The sequence below is a fragment of the Podarcis raffonei genome, chromosome 8 (genome assembly GCF_027172205.1).
Source record: "Podarcis raffonei isolate rPodRaf1 chromosome 8, rPodRaf1.pri, whole genome shotgun sequence".
In the NCBI taxonomy this organism is placed as follows: domain Eukaryota; kingdom Metazoa; phylum Chordata; class Lepidosauria; order Squamata; family Lacertidae; genus Podarcis; species Podarcis raffonei.
In genome coordinates this window covers 33,552,987-33,573,234 of record NC_070609.1, presented here as the reverse complement: position 1 = coordinate 33,573,234, position 20,248 = coordinate 33,552,987, and the positions used below count along the sequence as shown (strand labels likewise).

The 20,248-nt window shown below is 47.8% G+C and overlaps 1 protein-coding gene and 1 long non-coding RNA gene across 3 annotated transcripts; one reads left to right on the top strand and one right to left on the bottom strand.

The window, feature by feature from the left end:
• Window positions 1-169: 169 nt before the first annotated feature.
• AZIN2 (antizyme inhibitor 2) lies at window positions 170-19,848 on the top strand. Of its 2 annotated transcripts, XM_053399062.1 has the most exons (11): window positions 172-278; window positions 2,210-2,290; window positions 2,516-2,688; window positions 3,574-3,747; window positions 4,844-5,016; window positions 6,097-6,231; window positions 7,320-7,485; window positions 16,712-16,874; window positions 17,786-17,898; window positions 18,552-18,766; window positions 19,507-19,848. In XM_053399062.1, exons 3-11 carry the CDS (start codon window positions 2,590-2,592, stop codon window positions 19,649-19,651), a joined length of 1,383 nt encoding a protein of 460 aa, XP_053255037.1. In that variant the 5' UTR covers window positions 172-278; window positions 2,210-2,290; window positions 2,516-2,589; the 3' UTR covers window positions 19,652-19,848. The 2 variants fall into 2 exon arrangements, with proteins under 2 accessions (XP_053255036.1, XP_053255037.1); XM_053399061.1 differs by lacking the exon at window positions 2,210-2,290 and having other exon boundaries at window positions 170-278.
• LOC128418902 (uncharacterized) lies at window positions 5,874-16,914 on the bottom strand. The gene is made up of 3 exons (XR_008331782.1): window positions 16,816-16,914; window positions 7,296-7,640; window positions 5,874-6,257 (listed from the first exon to the last, which is right to left on the bottom strand). It is a non-coding gene; the product is annotated as an uncharacterized LOC128418902 (long non-coding RNA).
• Window positions 19,849-20,248: the final 400 nt, after the last annotated feature.

Below are 20,248 nucleotides of genomic sequence, written 5' to 3'. Positions count from 1 at the left end.
AGGGGATGGAGGCTCAAGGGAGAGAAGAGGGATGGTAGTGTATCAGGGGGAGGGGGCAGGGAAGGGAACGATTTTCTTGCATGGTTGACTGAGCTGTTCTGGTAACCAGGTGGATTTCCCGCCCCACATCCTCCATATCCCCACCCCTACCCCTTACAGAGATCTCGGATCCCCAGCAGCAACTGCGCCTCGGGGTGTTGCAAAAGCTCAGAGTTCACCGGAGAACCCCCCTGGCATTACACCTAGCCACCCAGGAAGGAGGAAGGCTTCGGGACTTGGTGAGGCCTTGGGAGGAAAGGATGGAGGTGGAGGGAGTGGAGGGTGGGGTGGGGTGGGGAAGGGCGCTTCCTTCACCTCCCAAGGAGAGGAGGGAGGGAGGGAGAGGGACAAACATTGCAGGCACACCTTCACCTGAAATGGGCACCTTTCCCCCTCCCCAAACCCCAGGTCTGCACTTCACTATTATTAATCTGGGTTAAAGACACAATTCCCCTGTTTTGTTTTTCTGTTTTGTGGCAGGGGGAGGAGAAAGAGAGAGAAAGACCTTGACATATATATGCTGTTGTTGGCAGGTTCAGGACAAATAAAAATAAAGTCCTCCTTTATGCAGCTCATATTTAAAACCATGGCATTTGCATGGCCACCAACTTGGATGACTTTGAGAGAGAACTGGGCAAATTCACGGAGAAGGCCACAATTATTACTGTTGTTGTTATTATATTATATGTTATTATTAATCACCTATCCACTGTAAGGTCCTCAGAGCAGGTTACAGCGTTAAAACACAATATGAACAATTTAAAACAACTTGCAACCGTAAAAATAAGGCGGTTCCTAAAATCATACACTTCAAATGTCGAAAGCCTAGGTAAAGAGGTGTGTCTTTAGCATTCTCCAAAAGCTGTATAGTGAAAGTGGCAGATGCACTTCTGTGAAGGTCTTCCACACTTTAGGGGCTGCCACTGAGAAGGCCGTTACCCCCTAAGCCTTTGAGGGTAGAGGAACAACCAGGAGGGCCCCCTCCACTGACCTCAGCACCCAAGAGGTTCTGAAGGGAAGGAGGTGGTCGTTGAGATATTTAGGGGCCTGTGTTATTTGGGACTTTAAACACCAACATGAGGACCTTGATGTGTGCAGAAATGACCTGGCAACCAGTGCAGCTGCTTTAAAACAGGATTATATAAGATTTAAGTGGAACCCCAGCCAGTAATCTGGCTGGTACATTTTGGACCAATTGAAGTTTCTGAGTTGTCTTCAAGGGGCTTTGCAATAATCTAGAGTGCATTGCAATAATTAGTCTGGAAGTTACCAGAGCAGAAGAGTACAGTGGTCAAGTCATCTCTGTCCAAAAGGGGCAAAAAAGCTACAACTCCTTTTGTTAACAGCCACACATAGAAGCTTTTCCTATGCATCCCAATGCCAGCTATATCCCTTAATTCCAAAAAGCTCAAATCAGTGGTTCTGATTTATCAATTGGAGGGCTGTTCCATTGGCTAAGCTGAGGCAACAGTAACTTTAGTCTCTCCATCAATGGTTTCCATTCTAGTCAGTTGAAGAAATGCTAAGTGTCTGAGTTTTCTGTTTTCCTCTTCCCTCCTAATCACTTTTCCTTTTGTGTCACATCTTTTAGATTAGAGGGCAGGGAGTGTCTTATTACTGTAAGCTGCTCTCAGAGCCTTTTTTGGCTGCAGAGCAGGATAAAAATGGCTTGGGTCCAAAGTGCTACTCAGAATCATGCAATGTATTTCTGTTATCTAGTGGAATTCGCTTTTTTAAAATATGAAGAAGTGTTTTTGAAATGTTCCTCATTGCTGTGTGTCATGAAAAGACTGTGATTCAGCCTAAAGTTGGTTTAGAAATTATAAATTCAAGTTTAGTTGTTAATTCCCAGGTAAATGGGAACAGGATTGTGGCCTTAGCTACTGCTTTGGTTAGGTTAATCATTTTTTAAAACTCTTTAATCAGCTAAAAAGGGGGCTCACAATCAGGCCACATATTTGAAAAACATAAATTATATTTAATAAAAGTGTTTGTGCAAAAACAAAAACCCCTGCAACCAGCTAACAGTGTATTAAGAGAAACATTTCTCCCTTGCATGGAAGGAATGTCTCTTCAAAGATGATGCCTGCTATGGCACATGTATGATGCCTGCTATGGCACATGTGTGCATCTGCGATGCTCTAATCTCTTGCCCCTGAACTCTGTGCAGTGCCCCAAAGAAGATAAAGGACAAACTCTACAAGATCCACTTGTCCCAACATGAGAAGAGAATGGAACAGATGCAACAGAGGTCAACAGAGGCTTGGTGAACTCCTGAAAGGCTGTGCCTTCAGCTAGGGAAAATCTCTTTCTAGACTTCCATGTTTCTAGTCCTCATGGCTGGTCATTAGGAATAACTTGGGTTGTGCCAATGGAGGCAATGGAAGGCATGGCTGCTGAGCACCTTTCCTTGGCCTGAATGGGAGAGGAGGAGGAGCCTGCCTTAACTGTTCTTCTCCTTCCTTTTCCTTCGCAGTGTGTTGCATACTTAAAAACTATACCCCCTACTGACGGAGGCTGTAGAAGCAATATCCTCCTTCGACAGTAACGATGACCAGGTACTTGGATGAATCGGACATCATGATGGTGGAGGAGGGCTTCACCACCAGGGACTTGCTAGAGAATCTCCTCCTGGAGGTTTCCCAGGCGGTAAGAGGCAGGGGCAGTTGACTTACTGGGTGGGTGGATTGTGGCCCTTTTGGTGTCTCTGCATCCCATTATGCTCTGTCCATACTAGAGAGTATGATGCTATCATGTGCATAGGAGGGAACAGTTTACCTGAGCCTGTCATTTCCCCCTCTTTTTTTAAAAAAAAGTTTTTTAAAAATTGCACTAACATGCTTCTTAAATATCAGTGCTATTTCATGATGATTAAAAAGAAAAATTGTAATAAAATGACCTGACAGGAAAGACATAGCACAAGTGCAGGACTCCAGGTTTTACGAGGGTTGGGAGCAAGTTTCTCGACCTTTCGGTTTGAAATATATGCTTGAAAGTCCATGTGCTGTTCCTGGCAAAACCTTGGGAGCCACAGGAATAGTAGCTGAGCAGGATTCCCTGGGATCAGGGCAAGGATCCTGCTTCAGGGCCCTTCCTAACACTTTGCTTCTCCCCCTTTCGCTTGCAGAAGCAGAATAAATCACACAAAATAAGAGTAGCCAGCTTTGTGCAGGTGTAACTTATACAGGTCTCAAAATTTAGCTTTTCATATGGAACAGTTGCAGTGCAGAGATTTGAATTTATATGCCATTTGTAGCCCACCCTTCCTCCCAGAAATGTATGCTGGGTGATATGAGAGCTTCCAGTTTTATCCTCAGAAGAACCCTGTGAAGGGAGGCAAGACTGAGAAGTGGTGATGGCCCCAGAAGGCTGTGTGGCCAAGTGTGGGTCCCCTGAACCGAGTGGGTGCACAGAGCACAAGAAAAAGGCAACCGCTTTAAGTGAAAGCTGTCCGAAAGGCGAATAGCATGTTAAAACCAATTGGGTGTGTTTCCCCAGGGACAGGCTCTCTTGACTGTCTTTCCTCTTTTCCAGGGAAGCCAAGAAGCCTTTTTTGTGGCAGATCTCGAGGATGTGGTGAAGAAACATTTGCACCTCCTCAAGGCCTTGCCCCGCATCAAGCCTTTCTATGCTCTGAAGTGCAACAGCAGCAAAGGAGTGGTTCAGATGCTGGCAGGGCTGGGAGCCGGATTTGGCTGTGCCAGCAAGGTAGGAACGTGGTGGGAACAGGGCAACTGGGCTCCCTTGGAGAAGCAGCTGGATGCATGCATTTTTGTTTGGCGTGCATTGCAGCATATGCCTTCATTACTACTATTACTAGTAGTGGATGCTCGGGTTGCAAATGTGATCCGTGCAGGAGGCATGTTCGCAATCCGCAGCGCTGCGTCTGCGCATGCGTGGGTTGTGATTTGGTGCTTCTGCGCATGCACAAAGAGCGATTTAGTGCTTCCGCGCATGCGCGAGGGCCGAAACCCGGAAGTAATCTGTTCCGGTACTTCCGGGTTCGGCGTGATGCGCAACCCGAAAACATGTAACCTGAAGCGTCTGTAACCCGAGGTATGACTGTACATTTATATCCCACCTTTGCTCCAAGAAGCTCAAGGTGGTGTATACATAGTTCTCCCCCCTCCAATTTATTCTCACAAGACTAGAGAATGGAGAGACTGAGGGCAGCACCAGCATCCATCTTGATAAAATGTTGCTCTCCTGCAAATGGCTGGGAGGAAGCCTGGCTCACAGTGCCTTCCCCAGCTTGGGGCCCTCCCAATGTGGCTGCTGGACTACAACTCCCATCAGCTTCATTCAGCATGCTGCACTTGGCTGGGCTGATGGGAGCTGTAGTTCATAACATCTGAAGGGGCAACAAGTTGGGGGAGTCTGATGTAGGTGAAGAGCCTATTGCATCTTCTTTTTTGACTATTCTACCTCTTTCTTCACCCTGATTGCTGCAAGAGTTGAGTCCCAGCAGCTAACTGGGCAGGATGCAGTCCGGAGAGAAAGCCAGAGATAGGGATATTGTTGCTAAGGTTGCTGTGCCCAGCTGGATGCAACAGGGCTAGGCAGGCTAGAGGAATGGCTGGGAGAAGGGTGCAAAGGAAACAACTGGCAGGCAACAGAGCCTGGATCAGAAAGATTCAAATCCTTGACTTAAAATGCCTGCAGTTCCCTCTTTCCAACAGCCTTCCTGGTGCTGCAGGAAAGAGGGAGTCAGTATGTGTTCCTCTACAGTTCCCAGCCACCCACTGCCTACACTGCCCAGTCAGAAGAGTCCTTCCTTCCAACATCCTTTGTTTTGAACTTTCAGGCAGAAATGGCCCTGGTGAAGAGTATTGGAGTCCCGCCAGACAGAATCATCTGCACCAGCCCTTGCAAGCAGATCTCCCTGATCAGATATGCAGCTAGCCAAGGGGTGCAGCTGATGACTTTTGACAATGAAGTGGAGCTCAGCAAGGTAGCACGGAGCCACCCGTCTGCCAGGTAAGGCAGACAGCACCTGTGGGCATAAATATAAATATATATGCAGGAGGGAACAGTTGCAATGGGCAGAAGAGTCTAGTGCAACAAGCAGAAGTAGTGAATCTTAAAGGTGTTGATTGCAAAGGATATGGGGCCTTTGCTGGAACCCCCAAAAGGTTTCACTTTGCAGTTAGAGAAAAAGGGCCAGGTGTGTGAAGTTGCAGGTCAGACTGGAGCAAACTCCCTGTGGAGTAAGATTCAAGTTTCAACCAGATACCAGACTATGAGGTTGCCTGCAGACTGTTTTTATTTTGCGAGAGGGATTCAAGCACATCCCGGAAACTTGGGTTCACACAAAGTTGATTAATGGACTCTATCACTCCACAGCAACAAATCCACTTAAAAAGAAAATTAAACTTTTGCAGTTAGGAAAGTGACAGGGAAATACAGTGAAAAATGTGGGATGAATAAATGAATAATGGGAAGATGTATAAACACCACACAAGCAAATCAGTTGTGGACCTTCCCCTTAGAGATGTTTCTGGCACCTTCATTATACAGTTTTCGGTGAATGCTGAGGACAATTTTCTTTGTCCTGACTTTTGAGGTGCAGATTTTTAGGACCCACCTTATTTCTCTAATTGTAAGATGTTATAAAATGTTTTTAAAAATGTGTTGTAAAGTTGAGTTTCAATATTGTAACCTGCCCTGGGACCTGAGGGTGAAGTACAGGTAATATATATATTTTTTTTAATGTGGGACTGAGGATAGAAACTTGCAGTCTGAACTCAGATTTCCCCCCAAAATTCAAATACACTGAAAATCTGGATTTTGTAAAGAGGCAGAGAAGAGAGAGAAACAATCAGCAAAAGAGGAGATATAAAAAATGGGATATTTTAAAAATAATTTGCCCTTGGTGCAGAATTGGAGGGGAGGCAGGTGCTGGGTTATCACAAGCATCTCCTGGAAAGCGACTTTGCAAGAGATGCAAAAGATGAGTCTGTACTGTGTCTGGCATGGTGTTGGCTCAGAATAAGCAATATACCACAATTGTCACAGTCATTGAGTTTGCTCTCCCCACCCACCCACCTTGTTCCACAGAATGATTCTGTGCTTGGCTACCGACGACTCCAGGTCCTCCACCTGCATGAGCATGAAATACGGCGCCACACTTAAAGTCTGCCGTCACCTGCTTGAGACTGCAAAGGAGATGAATGTCGAGGTGGTTGGCATCAGGTAGGCTGCGGGTTTCCTTGTGCTCACTGAGGAGAGGGAAGAAAAGGGCACTCGATCAAGGATCACTCCTAGGCAGCTGGCCCCAGGCCTCTTCAGCTGGCCCCCTACCTGGACCTCTGGGTCTTGCTCTGTAGCTGCCATTGGCATTGCCCCTGCATCTTCCCTACCCAGAGTTTTCAGCCCATGTCAACAGCTGAGTCTTGGACACACCCTGTTTGCTTAGGATGCAGGGCAGAGAGCAAACCACTTGGGGCAGAGCCACCTGCATTGTTGGGGGCTTCCATGAGCAGCTGGGTGGGGGGGACAAGTAAGAGCCCCCACCCACATCAGGGCAGTAGCTTGAGTGGCAGTTATAATAAATTAGTCAGTGAGAGATTTTGTGGCAATGTCCAAAAGCAAAAAAAAAAAAAGGTTGGGAAATGATTCATAATAAAAAGCCTCTTTAGACCCTCCATATAAGAGCAAGTGGCAGGCATGATCAAGGCTGCCAGAGTTCATTATGCACACAGGAGAAAAAAGAAAAAAATAAGTATTGGCTGGACAAATTAGAGGAATACATGCTCTCAAAATGAATGCATTGTTTTAGTTATTTAATTTGTGAATCGCTTCCCTTGAGGCACCCCAAAGTGATTTGGCAAACCGTGCTCTTATCAGAACAAGAAAATAAACACTGAGATGGGACAGGTTTAATGAAATCTGGGCTTGTTCCACTGAGTATTGCAGAAGCAAAGCACTCTACCCAAACAGGCAGCGGCGTTTTTTGCATCCATCTAGATGTTGGTCTGGAAATGAAGTATGTGACCTGTGTTCTGTTACTTTTAAGAGTTAATTTGTTTTTTCCTGTGCATCAGTTGTTTGTAAACTGTGGACGTTTTGCACACGCATCTCCAACAGATCTTGGGGGATGTGCGTATCTTGACTGGATTTTGTACATGCAATATAATACACACACATACACACGTGTGTGTGTGTGTGTGTGTGTGTGTGTGTGTCTGTATATATGTACACACACACACACACACACACACACACGGAATGTTAAAAAATTTTGAATAGCTACTCACCAGCCCACTTGCCTTCCTTTCCAGCTTCCACATTGGAAGCAGCTGTGCCGACCCCCAGCTCTTCACTCAGTCCATAGCAGACGCTCGCCTGGTCTTTGAAATGGGTGCAGAACTAGGCTACAAGATGCACCTCCTGGACATTGGAGGGGGCTTTCCTGGTGCTGAAGAGTCCAGAGGGCGCTTCGAAGAGGTACGAGTCTTGGTTCTCTCTTCAGCAGATGGCAAATAGGCCAGTTTGGGGGAGTGCTGGCTCTGGGTGCGCAAGACCTGGGTTCAAATTCCTGTTGAGCCGAGAAGCTTGTTGGGTGGCCTTGGGCAAGTCACAATTGTCTCAGCCTAGACTACCTAGTGTGAGGATAAATGCAAGATGCTGAAAAAGCCAGAGGGAAGGGGCAGTGGAGGGCGGGTGTCTATGAAGGCAAGTGGGGCACTCCCCCCCATCACAGTCTGCCCCCAGCTAGCTGCCACCTAGTTGCCTCCTTAGTAGTAAGCAATCCAGGGGTAATGGTTTTTCCTGTCATTGGCCCTGACTATGCCAGACTTTGCTCTGAGCTTCAAGGCTGTGCATCTGCTGGAAAGGAAATACAGTGGTACCTCGGGTTACATACGCTTCAGGTTACATACGCTTCAGGTTACAGACTCCGCTAACCCAGAAATAGTACCTCGGGTTAAGAACTTTGCTTCAGGTTGAGAACAGAAAGTGTGCTCGGGCGGCGCAGCAGCGGGAGGGCCCATTAGCTAAAGTGGTGCTTCAGGTTAAGAACAGTTTCAGGTTAAGAACGGACCTCCGGTGCTATGCGATGTAATGAACAATATACTACTGGGAGGGAAGATACCGGACTCCTGGAAAGAAGCGCATATCACGTTGATACCTAAAGCGGACTCAGACAAACTGAATGTAAAAAACTATAGACCGATATCGCTTCTCAGTAATGACTATAAAATATTTGCTGAAATAATGGCGAATAGACTCAAGAAATATCTGAAAAACGTAATAAACACGGATCAAGCTGGATTCCTTCCTAATAGACAATTAAAAGACAATGTAAGGCACTGTCAGGGAACTGCCATCTGAGACTAAGGAGGTGAAAGGGCTCATGGAGGGTGAGAGAGACCATTCAGCGGAGGAGGGGACCAGCAGGGGGAGAAGTGGAGTTCCAAGGGAAAGTGAGTCGGAGGGAGGGCTCAGAGACACTTCAAGCGGGAGCAGCGGGGAGATTTCAGGACCTCCTGTAGGGACACCCACTCCTCGGCGGAAACTGTCACGCCGAGAGTCCAGAAGACGCGTTTCCGTTAAGGAGCTTTTATGCTGGAAGAAGTTCCGTAAACGCCCACTGTCCGATTCAACGAGCGATTGATGGAGTCATGTTTAAGGAGCTCCATCACAGACAGAGGTTTGGGGACTTAGCCAAACTCTGAGGGATTAGGATTTTACGCACAAGCAGCTCATCATCCCATCACAGCAATCGGACAGTCCCTGAAAGCAGCTTGTGCAGAGAGGCATCATGAGTAACCCAGCCGGAGCCGGAGGAGCAGCAGGAGCTGGAGAGGGTCCAAGCCTGGAAGAAAGGTACAGAGTGTTGGAACTCCAGCTAGCAATGCAAACGGCGAGGCTAGAAGAAAGGAGGGCGCAGGATGCAGAAAAGGCAAAAGGCGCTACACTAGCAAGAAAGATGCCAGGAATGGTGCAGAAGTTTGGGGGGGACCCCAGGAACTACCAAGCCTTTAGGACAGAGATGCAGTATGCTCTTGAACTGCAGTTTAATGACTTTCCCGACGAGGCATCGAGAGTGGCGTTTGTGATTGGCCATCTCGAAGGAGGGGCGAGAGATTGGGTCAGACCCCTGATGGCAGGGAATAGTGACATGCTGAAGGACGCGAGGAAGTTTTTTCGCGCCATGGATTTGATGTTTTCCAGCGAGATTGAACAGGGGCTGGTGCGCAGACAATTGATGGCGTGCAAACAGGGGAGCCGATCGGTTCGTGAGTACTGGACTGAGTTTACAATGTTGATACATAGATTGGGGTGGGACCTTTCGGCGGAACCCATTCAAATGCTCTTTGAAGAGGGGCTTTCTTCGGCGGTGAAAGATGAACTTTCCCGGGCGCCCAGGGCGGAGTCTATGGACCAGCTGACCAAATCAGCGCTGACCATTGGAGCACGCCAGGAGGCAAGAGCCTTGGAGAAGCGGGAGGGGAAAGGAGAGCGTTGGAGGGATTTCCGCATTCCAGAGATTCCAGAACCAAGTTTCCCGCCAGGAGAGCCGATGGAAGTTGGAACAGCGCGCGCGCGCGCAGTTTCAAATCCCAGTGAAGGGAGGAAGAAGGAGGGAAAGAGCGCCAAGAAATGTTATCTCTGCCAGCAGCCAGGTCACTTTGCCAGAGTCTGCCCGCAAAGAAAGGAATGGCAAGGGATGGCTGGAGCTGTTGGGGGGAAGGAGGAGGAAGTCCAGGAGCCAGTAAAAGCCAACGCCTGTCTGCCTCTGTCAGGGCACTGCAGACAGGCCAAGGAGCAGTAAAAGTGCCCACTCCGGAACCTCCAAGACCAGCCCTAGTAATAGAGGTGTTGCTAGAGCTGGCAAACGGATACCCACTAAAGACTAAGGCGCTGCTGGACTCAGGCAGCTCCTGTAATTTTATGAGCAAGGAGTTTGCAGCTGAACACCAGATACAGACCCTCCCTTTAAGCAACCCCCTGCAGGTCACCACGATCGATGGGAGGGAGCTGCTGGGAGGAGAAGTCAGCCTACAAACCGTCCCAATGGTTATGAGGGTGGCCAGGCACACTGAGAGGATAGCGTTCAATGTAGCCACCCTGGGAGGGGCTCCAGTCATTTTGGGAATGAGCTGGCTAGCGTTGCATGACCCGCTAGTGGGCTGGCATCAGAGAGTGGTCTCCTTTGGGTCAGCACATTGTCTGGAACACTGCAGAGAGGGAAAGGTGCCAGAAGGGGCAAAAGCCTCTCTAGCAGGGACGGAAGTGGCGGACAAAGGGAAGGTGCCCAAACAATACGCTGACCTGAGCAAGGTCTTCAGTGAAAGGGAAGCAGATAAATTACCACCGCACAGAGACTTTGACTGCCAAATTAATCTGGTCCCTGGGGCCCAGCTCCCCGTTGGCAAGCTGTACGCCATGTCAGACAGGGAAATGCAGGAGTTAAGGGAGTTTATTGATAAAAACCTGAAGAGGGGCTTCATCAGAGAGTCCAGAGCGGTGGGGGGGAGCCCAGTGTTTTTTGTGGACAAAAAAAACACGGATAAACCGAGATTGGTCGTGGACTACCGGGCCCTAAATGCCGTGTCAGAACCAGTGACTTTCCCCATGCCCAGGATTGATGACATTTTGACCAGGGTGAGGAAGGGAAAGATATTCACGAAACTGGACCTGAGAGGAGCATACAACCTGATACGAATAAAGAAGGGGGATGAATGGAAAACCACCATGTTCACCCCTTTGGGGGCGTTTGAATATCTCGTTATGCCATTCGGATTACAATCAGGCTCCGCCTGTTTTCAATCGCTCATGAACCACGTACTGGGACCTTTGCTCTACAAGAATTGCGTGGCCTTCCTCGATGACGTGCTGATATATTCAGAGAATGAGGAGCAGCATGTAAAGGATGTCAGGGAAGTGCTGAGCCAGCTGCAAGCAAACCAGTTGTGGGTGAAATTGGAGAAGTGTCAGTTCCACACCAAGGAGGTGGAATTCCTGGGGTACCGCTTATCAGACAAGGGATTAGCCATGGATCCAGGGAAGGTCCAGGCGGTGCTGGAATGGAAGACACCGAAAACGAAAAAAGATGTGCAAAGGTTCTTAGGGTTTGGGAACTTTTACCGTAAATTCATCAAGAACTTTGCCCACTTAACGGCTCCCATCACGGACTGTCTAAGCAGCAAGAAGAAATTCGTTTGGACGGCGGAGGCGGAGCATGCTTTTGAGGAATTGAAAAGGGCATTCGCTTCGGAAGAACAGCTCCTGCATGTGGATTTACAAAAACCCATGAGAGTGGAAACTGATGCCTCAGACCGGGCGGTGGGGGCGGTGCTGCTTCAGCCAGGGAGCAATAAGTCGGAATGGAGACTGTGTGCCTTCTTTTCGCGTAAGCTGAACAAATCCGAGAGGAACTACACGGTATATGACCGAGAACTACTCGCCATTCACGAAGCGTTCCGGAGATGGAGACACTTACTAATTGGCGCACAACATAAAGTGCAAGTGTGTACGGACCACAAGAATTTGGAGTATTGGAGAACGGCACGGGTGCTCAACCAACGACAAGTGAGATGGGCCCAGGAGTTCTCCAAATTCCATTTTGAAATTTGCTATGTGCCAGGTCCAGAAAACATCAGAGCGGACGCTCTCTCTCGCAAACCTGAATATTTGGAGGGGGAGGGAGCGCCGGAAGAGAGACATATTATCCCAGAGGACCACTGGGTGTGTGGTGCGGCCTGGGTGGGGCAAAGAGAACTGGTAGAGGGAACGGTAAATGATGAGTACGCCCAGGACAAGCTCAGAGGTCTAAGGAGAGAGGGAGAAGACCCCGGGGGTTTTGAAGAAAGAAACGGGGCATTGTATTACAGAGGGGCGCTATATATACCCGAAGGGGAATTGAGGGGGAGAGTACTCAAACAGCTGCACGACAATCCCACAGCGGGGCATTTTGGGCAACACAAGACCATGTGGTTGGTGACCAGGGAGTTTTGGTGGCCCAAGGTGAGGGAGGATGTACGGGAGTATGTGAGAAGGTGTGACCAATGCCAGAGAGCCAAAGGAGAAAGGCGGGCACCAGCGGGGTTATTAGAACCGTTACCCACACCAGAACGACCGTGGGAGGCGGTGTCGATAGATTTTATGACTGATCTGCCCAAATCCCAGGGGAAAACCGCCATACTAGTCGTAGTAGACCTGTTAACTAAGATGGGTCACTTTGTAGCTTGCTCACATGCAGTCACGGCGGAAGAAACAGCGAAATTGTTTGTAGAACATATTTTCAGACTGCATGGCGCCCCCTTGAGGGTGGTTTCCGACAGAGGGAAACAGTTCACGTCCAGATTCTGGAGGAAACTTATGAGCTTATTGCACGTAGAGGTCAACTTTTCGACTGCCAGGCACCCTGAGACCAATGGGCAGGCGGAGAGAGCAAACGGTATTCTCCAACAATACCTGAGGTGTTATGTCAATGACAGAGAGAACAATTGGGTCGAAAAGTTGGCACTAGCGGAATTTGCTTACAATAACGCTGAGAATGTGTCCACCGCGATGAGCCCCTTTTTGGCTAATTATGGGTGCCACCCCAGGGCGTTTCCAGGGGAAGGAGGGGAAAGATGGAGTGTTCCGGCCGCGGAACTTTTTGTAGAAGAAATGGAAGCGATCCATCGTCAACTCCAACTCAACTTAGAAAGGGCCAAGGAAGAATATAAGAGGCAGGCAGACAAGAGCAGAAGGGAAGGTGAAACAATTAGGGTGGGGAGTCGGGTCTGGCTATCAACCCAAGGGTTGCCGTTCAAGGGGGGTTGCAAGAAATTGAGACCCAAAAGATTGGGACCATTTGAGGTCATCCAACAGGTCAACCCAGTGGCGTTCAGACTCCGGTTACCGAACCACATGAAACTGCACCCAGTATTCCACAGGTCATTACTGTCACCATACAGGGGGGAAGGTGAAGGGATATCCACACGGGGGCCAGCCATAGAAGAAAGGGAAAGCCGCAACCATGTGGCGGAAATCATCGACTCCAGGTGGAAGGGTAATCAGGTGGAGTATTTGGTCGCGTGGGAAGGGGAACCGGAGTCGGAAAACACCTGGGTGAAGGCAGAGGAGGTCCGTGACGAGATCTTGGTCGAAACGTTCCACCAAAGGTTCCCCAGGAAACCTCAGCCAGTAGCGAGGTTTCGGAGGGAGTACTTTGGCACCACCGACGATGAGGAGGAACTGGAGGGATTCAGGGAATCGGAGTTGGAAGGAGGAACAGACTCCGATGAGGAGGAGTACTTGGAAACCGGAGACAGCAAAAGGTGGAGGGAAGTGTTCGAAACTTCGGAAGATGAGGGAGGTTCCTTCAGGGGTTTTGCTCCCTCGCCTCCCGCAGAGGAGGGGAGGGAAGGGGGTGAAGGGGGCCCTGGAGGGGAGGTGGATGTCAGGGAACTGCCATCTGAGACTAAGGAGGTGAAAGGGCTCATGGAGGGTGAGAGAGACCATTCAGCGGAGGAGGGGACCAGCAGGGGGAGAAGTGGAGTTCCAAGGGAAAGTGAGTCGGAGGGAGGGCTCAGAGACACTTCAAGCGGGAGCAGCGGGGAGATTTCAGGACCTCCTGTAGGGACACCCACTCCTCGGCGGAAACTGTCACGCCGAGAGTCCAGAAGACGCGTTTCCGTTAAGGAGCTTTTATGCTGGAAGAAGTTCCGTAAACGCCCACTGTCCGATTCAACGAGCGATTGATGGAGTCATGTTTAAGGAGCTCCATCACAGACAGAGGTTTGGGGACTTAGCCAAACTCTGAGGGATTAGGATTTTACGCACAAGCAGCTCATCATCCCATCACAGGCACATAATAAACATTATCGAATATCTGGAAAAGAAGAATGAAATCCCTGCAGTTTTAATTTTTATCGATGCAGAGACGGCATTCGATAATGTATCCTGGCAGTTTCTACTAAAGTGTATGGAGAAAGCAGGGATAGAAGGTGCCTTCTTGGAAGGAATCAAAGCGATCTATTCAAGTCAAAGAGCTAAATTGATTATCAATAATAACTTAACTGATTCATTAGTGATCTCGAAGGGGACAAGACAAGGTTGCCCCTTGTCACCGCTTTTATTTATAATGGTACTAGAAGTAATTGCAAACAAGATAAGGAAAACACCAGAGATACGGGGGATCAGAATTGAGCTGAAAGAATATAAATTGAAAGCGTATGCTGATGACTTGGTAATATCGTTGGAGGAACCAAAAAAAAGTGTTGACAAAGTTCTAGTACTATTAGAGGAATTTGGGAAAGTATCGGGCTTTAAACTAAATAAAATCAAAACCAAAAAGGTTGGTTAAGAACTTGGGAGAAGATTCAAAGAGACAGTTGGAATCTCAATTTGGAATCAAAGAAGCAAAAAAGGTAAAATACCTGGGAGTCTGGCTAACCACGAAAAACATAAATCTATTGGCAGATAATTACATAAACACCTGGAAAGAAATTCAAAAGGAACTAGATATTTGGAATAGGATAAAACTCTCTTGGTCAGGTAGAATGGCAGCAATTAAGATGTGTATACTGCTGAAACTTCTATTTTTATTTCGAAATGTCCCGGTGATTAGAGGAAATTCTATATTCAAAAACTGGCAAAAAATTCTCTCCAAATTTATATGGCAAGGTAAAAGACCGAGAATTAGATTTAAATTGTTAACGGACAGAAAAGATAGAGGAGGATTTGCGGTCCCAAATTTGAGATTGTATTATGAAGCCTCGTGCCTTTGTTGGCTCAGAGAATGGATTGTCTTAAAAAACATAGATCTGTTGGATTTAGAAGGCTTCAATTTAAGATTCGGTTGGCACGCCTATCTCTGGCAGAATAAGGAAAAGGTGCATAAAGGCTTCTCAAATCATATCATCAGAGGATCCTTGTTAGAGGTGTGGGGAAGGAATAGGAAATTGTTGGAAAAAAATACCCCTTGGTGGTTATCGCCCACTGATATCTTAACCATAAAAAAACGAATATAGAAGGTGAGAGATGGACCTATGAAGACCTCCTGGAAAGATCTGAAAAAGGATGGAAAATCAGACCCTATGAAGAGCTAAAAGACAAACTAACAGGCTGGCTGCAGTACCATCAAATTAATGCCTTATGGAAAGAAGACAAAAAAACTGGGATGAATGAGAAAAAATCTAGGTTCCAGGTAGAGATTATAGAAAGTAAAACCAAACTTCTATCCAAAATGTATAACCTCTTACTAGAATGGGATACTAAGGATGATGAGGTCAAGGAAGTTATGATAAAATGGGCAATAGACTTTGGATATAATTTGGATTATGATAATTGGACGAGGCCATGGAATAAAGGTATGAAATTTACTGCCTGCACCACCCTTAGAGAAAATACAGAAAAGATGATGTACAGTTGGTACATCACCCCCGTGAAATTAGAAAAAATGTATAAGACCGGGGATAATAGGTGTTGGAAGTGTAAATCCAAAGAAGGCAGTTTCTATCATATGTGGTGGAAGTGTGAAGAAATAAAAAAAAATTGGGAAGCCATATACAATGAATTGAAAAAGATACTTAAATACACCTTTGTTAAAAAACCCGAAGCCTTCCTCCTAGGTATGATCGGAGACGAGATTAAAAAAGACTACATAATGTTTCAATATGCAACTGTAGCTGCTAGGATTCTACTAGCACAAAATTGGAAAACCCCTAATATCCCGACCGTTAAAGATTGGCAAATTAAACTATTTGAATACTTAGAATTGGCAAAAATGACACAGAATATCAGACAGCAAAAAGATACAAAGTTTAATGACGATTGGACCAAATTTATAACATATATGGAAACAAATTCTAGAAATCTAAAAATCACAGTAGGTTTAACATAATTCTTGCGATGCATAGATGATATAAAATGAAAACTGCAGAATGGAATTACAATCTTATATAATCCAAAACCGAGATGGAGGGAAGTCAATTCATGTGTTTCTTTTTTGGTCCGTTTAGGTTTTCTGTTGTTTGTTCTTGTTCTTGTTTTTATTTTTGTTTTCTTTTTTTCTATTTTTTTATGTATGGTTGTTTTGTTTTTCTGTTTGCTTATGAAAATTAATAAAAAGAATTAAAATAAAAAAAAGAACGGACCTCCGGAACGAATTAAGTACTTAACGCGAGGTACCACTGTATGAACATGTCTCTGCTTGGAGCACCAAGAGGCACATTGGAGGCTCCCCTGCACCACCATTTCACCCATAATAATGAGACGTCTTTTGCTAGTGAAAGTAACAAACATCTTCTACAGCTAAGGAGTCCCAGTTTCTGAATGGACACAAGACCTTGAACACTGTCGTATTTGGGTTGCCATTTACCCCAGTGAAACACATCATTACAGATGGTGTGAACATTTAAAAAGAGGTCATATATTTGATCAATTTTAAGGGAGGCCAAAGCAAGGTGTGTGAATGGCATCACATCTTGTTTGACACCATGCACACACACACCCCGCACTGCATATATTCCCAGGTAGCCTGTAAAGTTCTGCCTACGACTGATTCCTGCTCCCCCATTGCCATCAGCACTCAGAATGTATTGACGTGATTCCTGCATTGCAGGGGGTTGGACTAGAATAGATCACCCGTGGGGTCCCTTCCAATTCTACAATTCTATGACTTAAGTCCCACATGTTTGTAACAGCTGGATGTGGACTCTTCTCTTCCCCCCTTCAGACAGCAGCTGTGGTCAGCTCCGCCTTGGACCTATATTTCCCAGAAGGCTGTGGGGTGGAGGTCATTGCTGAACTGGGGCGCTACTATGTGGATTCGGCCTTTACCTTAGCGGTCAACATTGTTGCCAAGAAGGAGGTTCCCCTGGACCAGCCGGGCTCTGATGGTAGGTTTGGTCAGCTTCCGTCCGGATTCCGCAATAAGCGTGAGAGATTATTGCCAGACACCACCAACCCATCACATGAGACAGGGAACACCAAACCCAGGGGCCAGGTGTGGCCCTCAGACCTCTCTGTCAGGCCCTTGAGACTCTCCCTAGCACAGGCCTCCTTTCTAGGCCACACTCCTCAGTGAACGTGGGTGGTGTCTTTCAGCTGTACAGTTTTCTATATCCCAAGATCCTTGAGGAGGCCCTTCTTCCTGTCTCAGCAACACAGGGCTGGCCTGTCCATGAGGCTCAGTTAGGCAGTCGCCTCCTGTGCTTGTTGCCCCTGCCTCCTCCTCAGCTGCTGCCATCTCCTTTACAGACTCCTTTATTCCTCCCTGTCACATTCACCACGCCAGAGCTTCTCCAGGCTGCCTCCAGTTGCTTCAGGCAGTGCAGGTGGGGATTTTCTGTTTTGCCTCAAGCAGCAAAATGTCCTGGGCCACCCCTGCACCAACATCTGAAGCACATCTGACAGGAACAGGGCCTTCTCAGTGGCTGCTCCCAGAGGCTCTGGGGCTTCTTGCCAAGGGAGACTCACCAGCCCAGTCACTGGTTACCTTCCACCATCAGGCAAAGGCACTTCTATTTGGCTGGGCCTTTGATGCATATGCTGACATATAAATACGTTGCAATTAGGGTTTTTTTAACTGGGTTTTTTTAAAAAATTGATTCAATGGATGTTTCACTTGCTTTGTGTTTATGTTTATTATTATTTTACTTTGTATTTTCTTGCTATTTCATTGTATTTGTATTATTGCTGTTAGTCGCCTTGAGCACTGCTTGGTGGAAATGCGGGATAGAAATTTAACAAACAAACAAATAAGGCACCCCTGACTTGGCCTCTGCTGCATTTCCTCTGGCTGTCCCAGATGAAGACCCCGGTGGCAGGAAGAGCTTCGTCTACCATCTCAACGATGGCGTTTATGGCTCCTTCAGCTCAGTCATCTTCAACAACGTCTGCCCAATCCCCATCCTGCACAAGGTACAGAGGGTTTTGTAACTGGCTTCCTTAAGCAGAGCCACAGAAGGAGAATGTGGCTCTCACCTGGCACCAAAAACCATTTGCAGGTTTGCAGCAGGGATGGTCAAACTGGAAAGCCCAGCAAAGCAGCACCCTCGGGTGCCAGAGTTGCAAAAGCCCCTCCCTCAGCAGTGCCACCATCTTGGGGCAGCTCTTAATGGTTGCTGCTTTGGGGTGGGATTCAATAGTAAACAGCTGATGTTTGCAGGTGGGCAAGCTTCCCTTTGCACAGATGGGGCACAGTCTCGTAAAAGTGTATTGTGACAAATTTGGGAAGAAAGCAAATGAATAGGCCTTTTTCGTGGCAGTAACTTAAGTCCAGTTGGTTTCAGTGCAACTTGGTTGCAAATACCTTTTTTTGGATTGTGCCCATAAACTGCTTGTTGATTTCCAGTGATGATGTTTTTTAAACATTGTGGGAAGTGTCTGTATTAATTTCAAACTTTACTCCCTTCCTCCTGACATAGAATTCTGGTTAGTTTTGGGGACAGAGATTCAGTAACCTGGAGAATTTCCGCTTTCTTTTTTAAAATACATGTTTCTTGTCCTCATAGAAATTCATGCAAGGTCTGGCTAGCCAGTCATAGCTGTTTCCTCCACTTCTCTCGATGCAGAAACCCTCTCCAGATCTTCCCCTGCACAGCAGCAGTTTCTGGGGACCTACTGGGGATGGGCTGGACTGCATTGCGGATGGCATGGAGCTCCCGGAACTGCACCCCGGGGACTGGCTGATCTTTGAGAACATGGGGGCTCACACCATGCCAGCTCCCTCAGCTCTCAGTGGGGCCCAGCAAGCACAGATCTACTACACCATGTCGAGAATGGCCTGGTGAGATAATTTCCCAGAACCCCTTGCGAGGGGGAAGCAGGAGATTGTATCGAATCTAAAAGCGGAGAAAGCTGTGGCCCTCCAAATGTCACTGGGCTGCAGCCATTGCCCCTAATGGCCAGGGCTGATGGGCAGTGGTGAAGGAACCCTCTCCGGCACCTGAGGCGGGACGCCCCACCCGGTGACACGCATGGCAGCCTGCCACACATGTGCGGTCCGTACAGAATGTGCGGTCCATACGGGATGCCGCTAGCATGCGCAGTCCATACAGTCGCTGCGCAAGCGGTGCCCATACTGACTGCGCACCCTCGGCTGCTCTACAGCTGGGGGCAGGCAGGGACCATCTTGTCACACACACACCTCCAGAGTGGCACCCGGGGCGGCTCGCCCCCTCCACCCCCCACTTCGTAGGCCCCTGATGATGGGCACTGTAGTCCAGTGGCAACTGGATGGCTGCTAGTTCCCCAGGATGGGAGGGCTTGGATCTGAAACACTTTCAAAATTCTTAAAATGCCGCAGAAGCTCTGTTATTAAACTTTTATTAAAGGCAAAGGAGTGCCATTTGCACCTGTGCTTGTGGGCAGGTGGCAAATCACACTGGATTTCTTTAAGAGCACAGGGTTGAGTGAGAGCAAACTGGGAATTTTCTGCTGTCAGGAGAGGGGCACCGGTTTGGAAAACTGAGCCAAGAGAGCAACTGAGTCCTTTCTCTTTTGTCTTGGGCTTGCTGCGGCCCACAGGGAAGCCGTCCAGCTCCTTCAGGGGAAACTGCTGCACCCGGAGGAAGAGGACCGGGAGAGTACATGCACCCCCCTGTCCTGTGGCTGGGAGATCACGGACACCCTGTGCGTTGCCCCCGTCTTCACTCCAGCAAGCATCATGTAAGCCGTGCCAAACATTCAGCACGGGGGCCAGACCCTCCTCCCAACAGAGTCCTGCCACACCTTCTCCCTCTCTCTTTCTCTCTCTCTCTGGCCTGCCTGCCTCCCACATTTTCTGCCCTTGAGTAGGAGCTGTTTTTATCCCCACCCCCCAATGCTGTGTGGTTTTTAAGTATGCAACATAAATCCTGTTCCTCCTGATCTGGGCGTCTCTTGTGTTCTATGCATGAGTGTGCAGAAGTGAGTCGGCAAATGATCATAGAATCAGAGTTGGAAGGGACCCAAGGGTCATCTAGTCCAACCCCCTGCAATGCAGGAATCTCAGCTAAAGCATCCATGACAGATGGCCATCCAACCTCTGCTTAAAAACCTTCCAAGGAAGGAGAGTCCACCACCTCTCATGGGAGTCTGTTCCACTGCTTAACAGCTCTTACTGTCAGAAAGTGTTTCCGAATGTTTAGTCGGTATCTCCTTTCTTGTAACTTGAAGCCATTGATTCAAGTCCTACCCTCCAGAGCAGGAGAAAACAAGCAGCTCCCTCTTCATTTGACAGCCCTTAAGATATTTGAAGATGGCTATCATTAGCTTTTGCTGCTGCATC

Bases quoted from the DNA above. Each gene is read 5' to 3' on its own strand.
- AZIN2 (XM_053399061.1), top strand. From the start codon at position 2,590: ATGACCAGGTACTTGGATGAATCGGACATCATGATGGTGGAGGAGGGC. The intron at 2,689-3,573 runs GTAAGAGGCAGG...CCTCTTTTCCAG, and splicing joins TCCTGGAGGTTTCCCAGGCG to GGAAGCCAAGAAGCCTTTTT. The intron at 17,899-18,551 runs GTACAGAGGGTT...CTCTCGATGCAG, and splicing joins CAATCCCCATCCTGCACAAG to AAACCCTCTCCAGATCTTCC.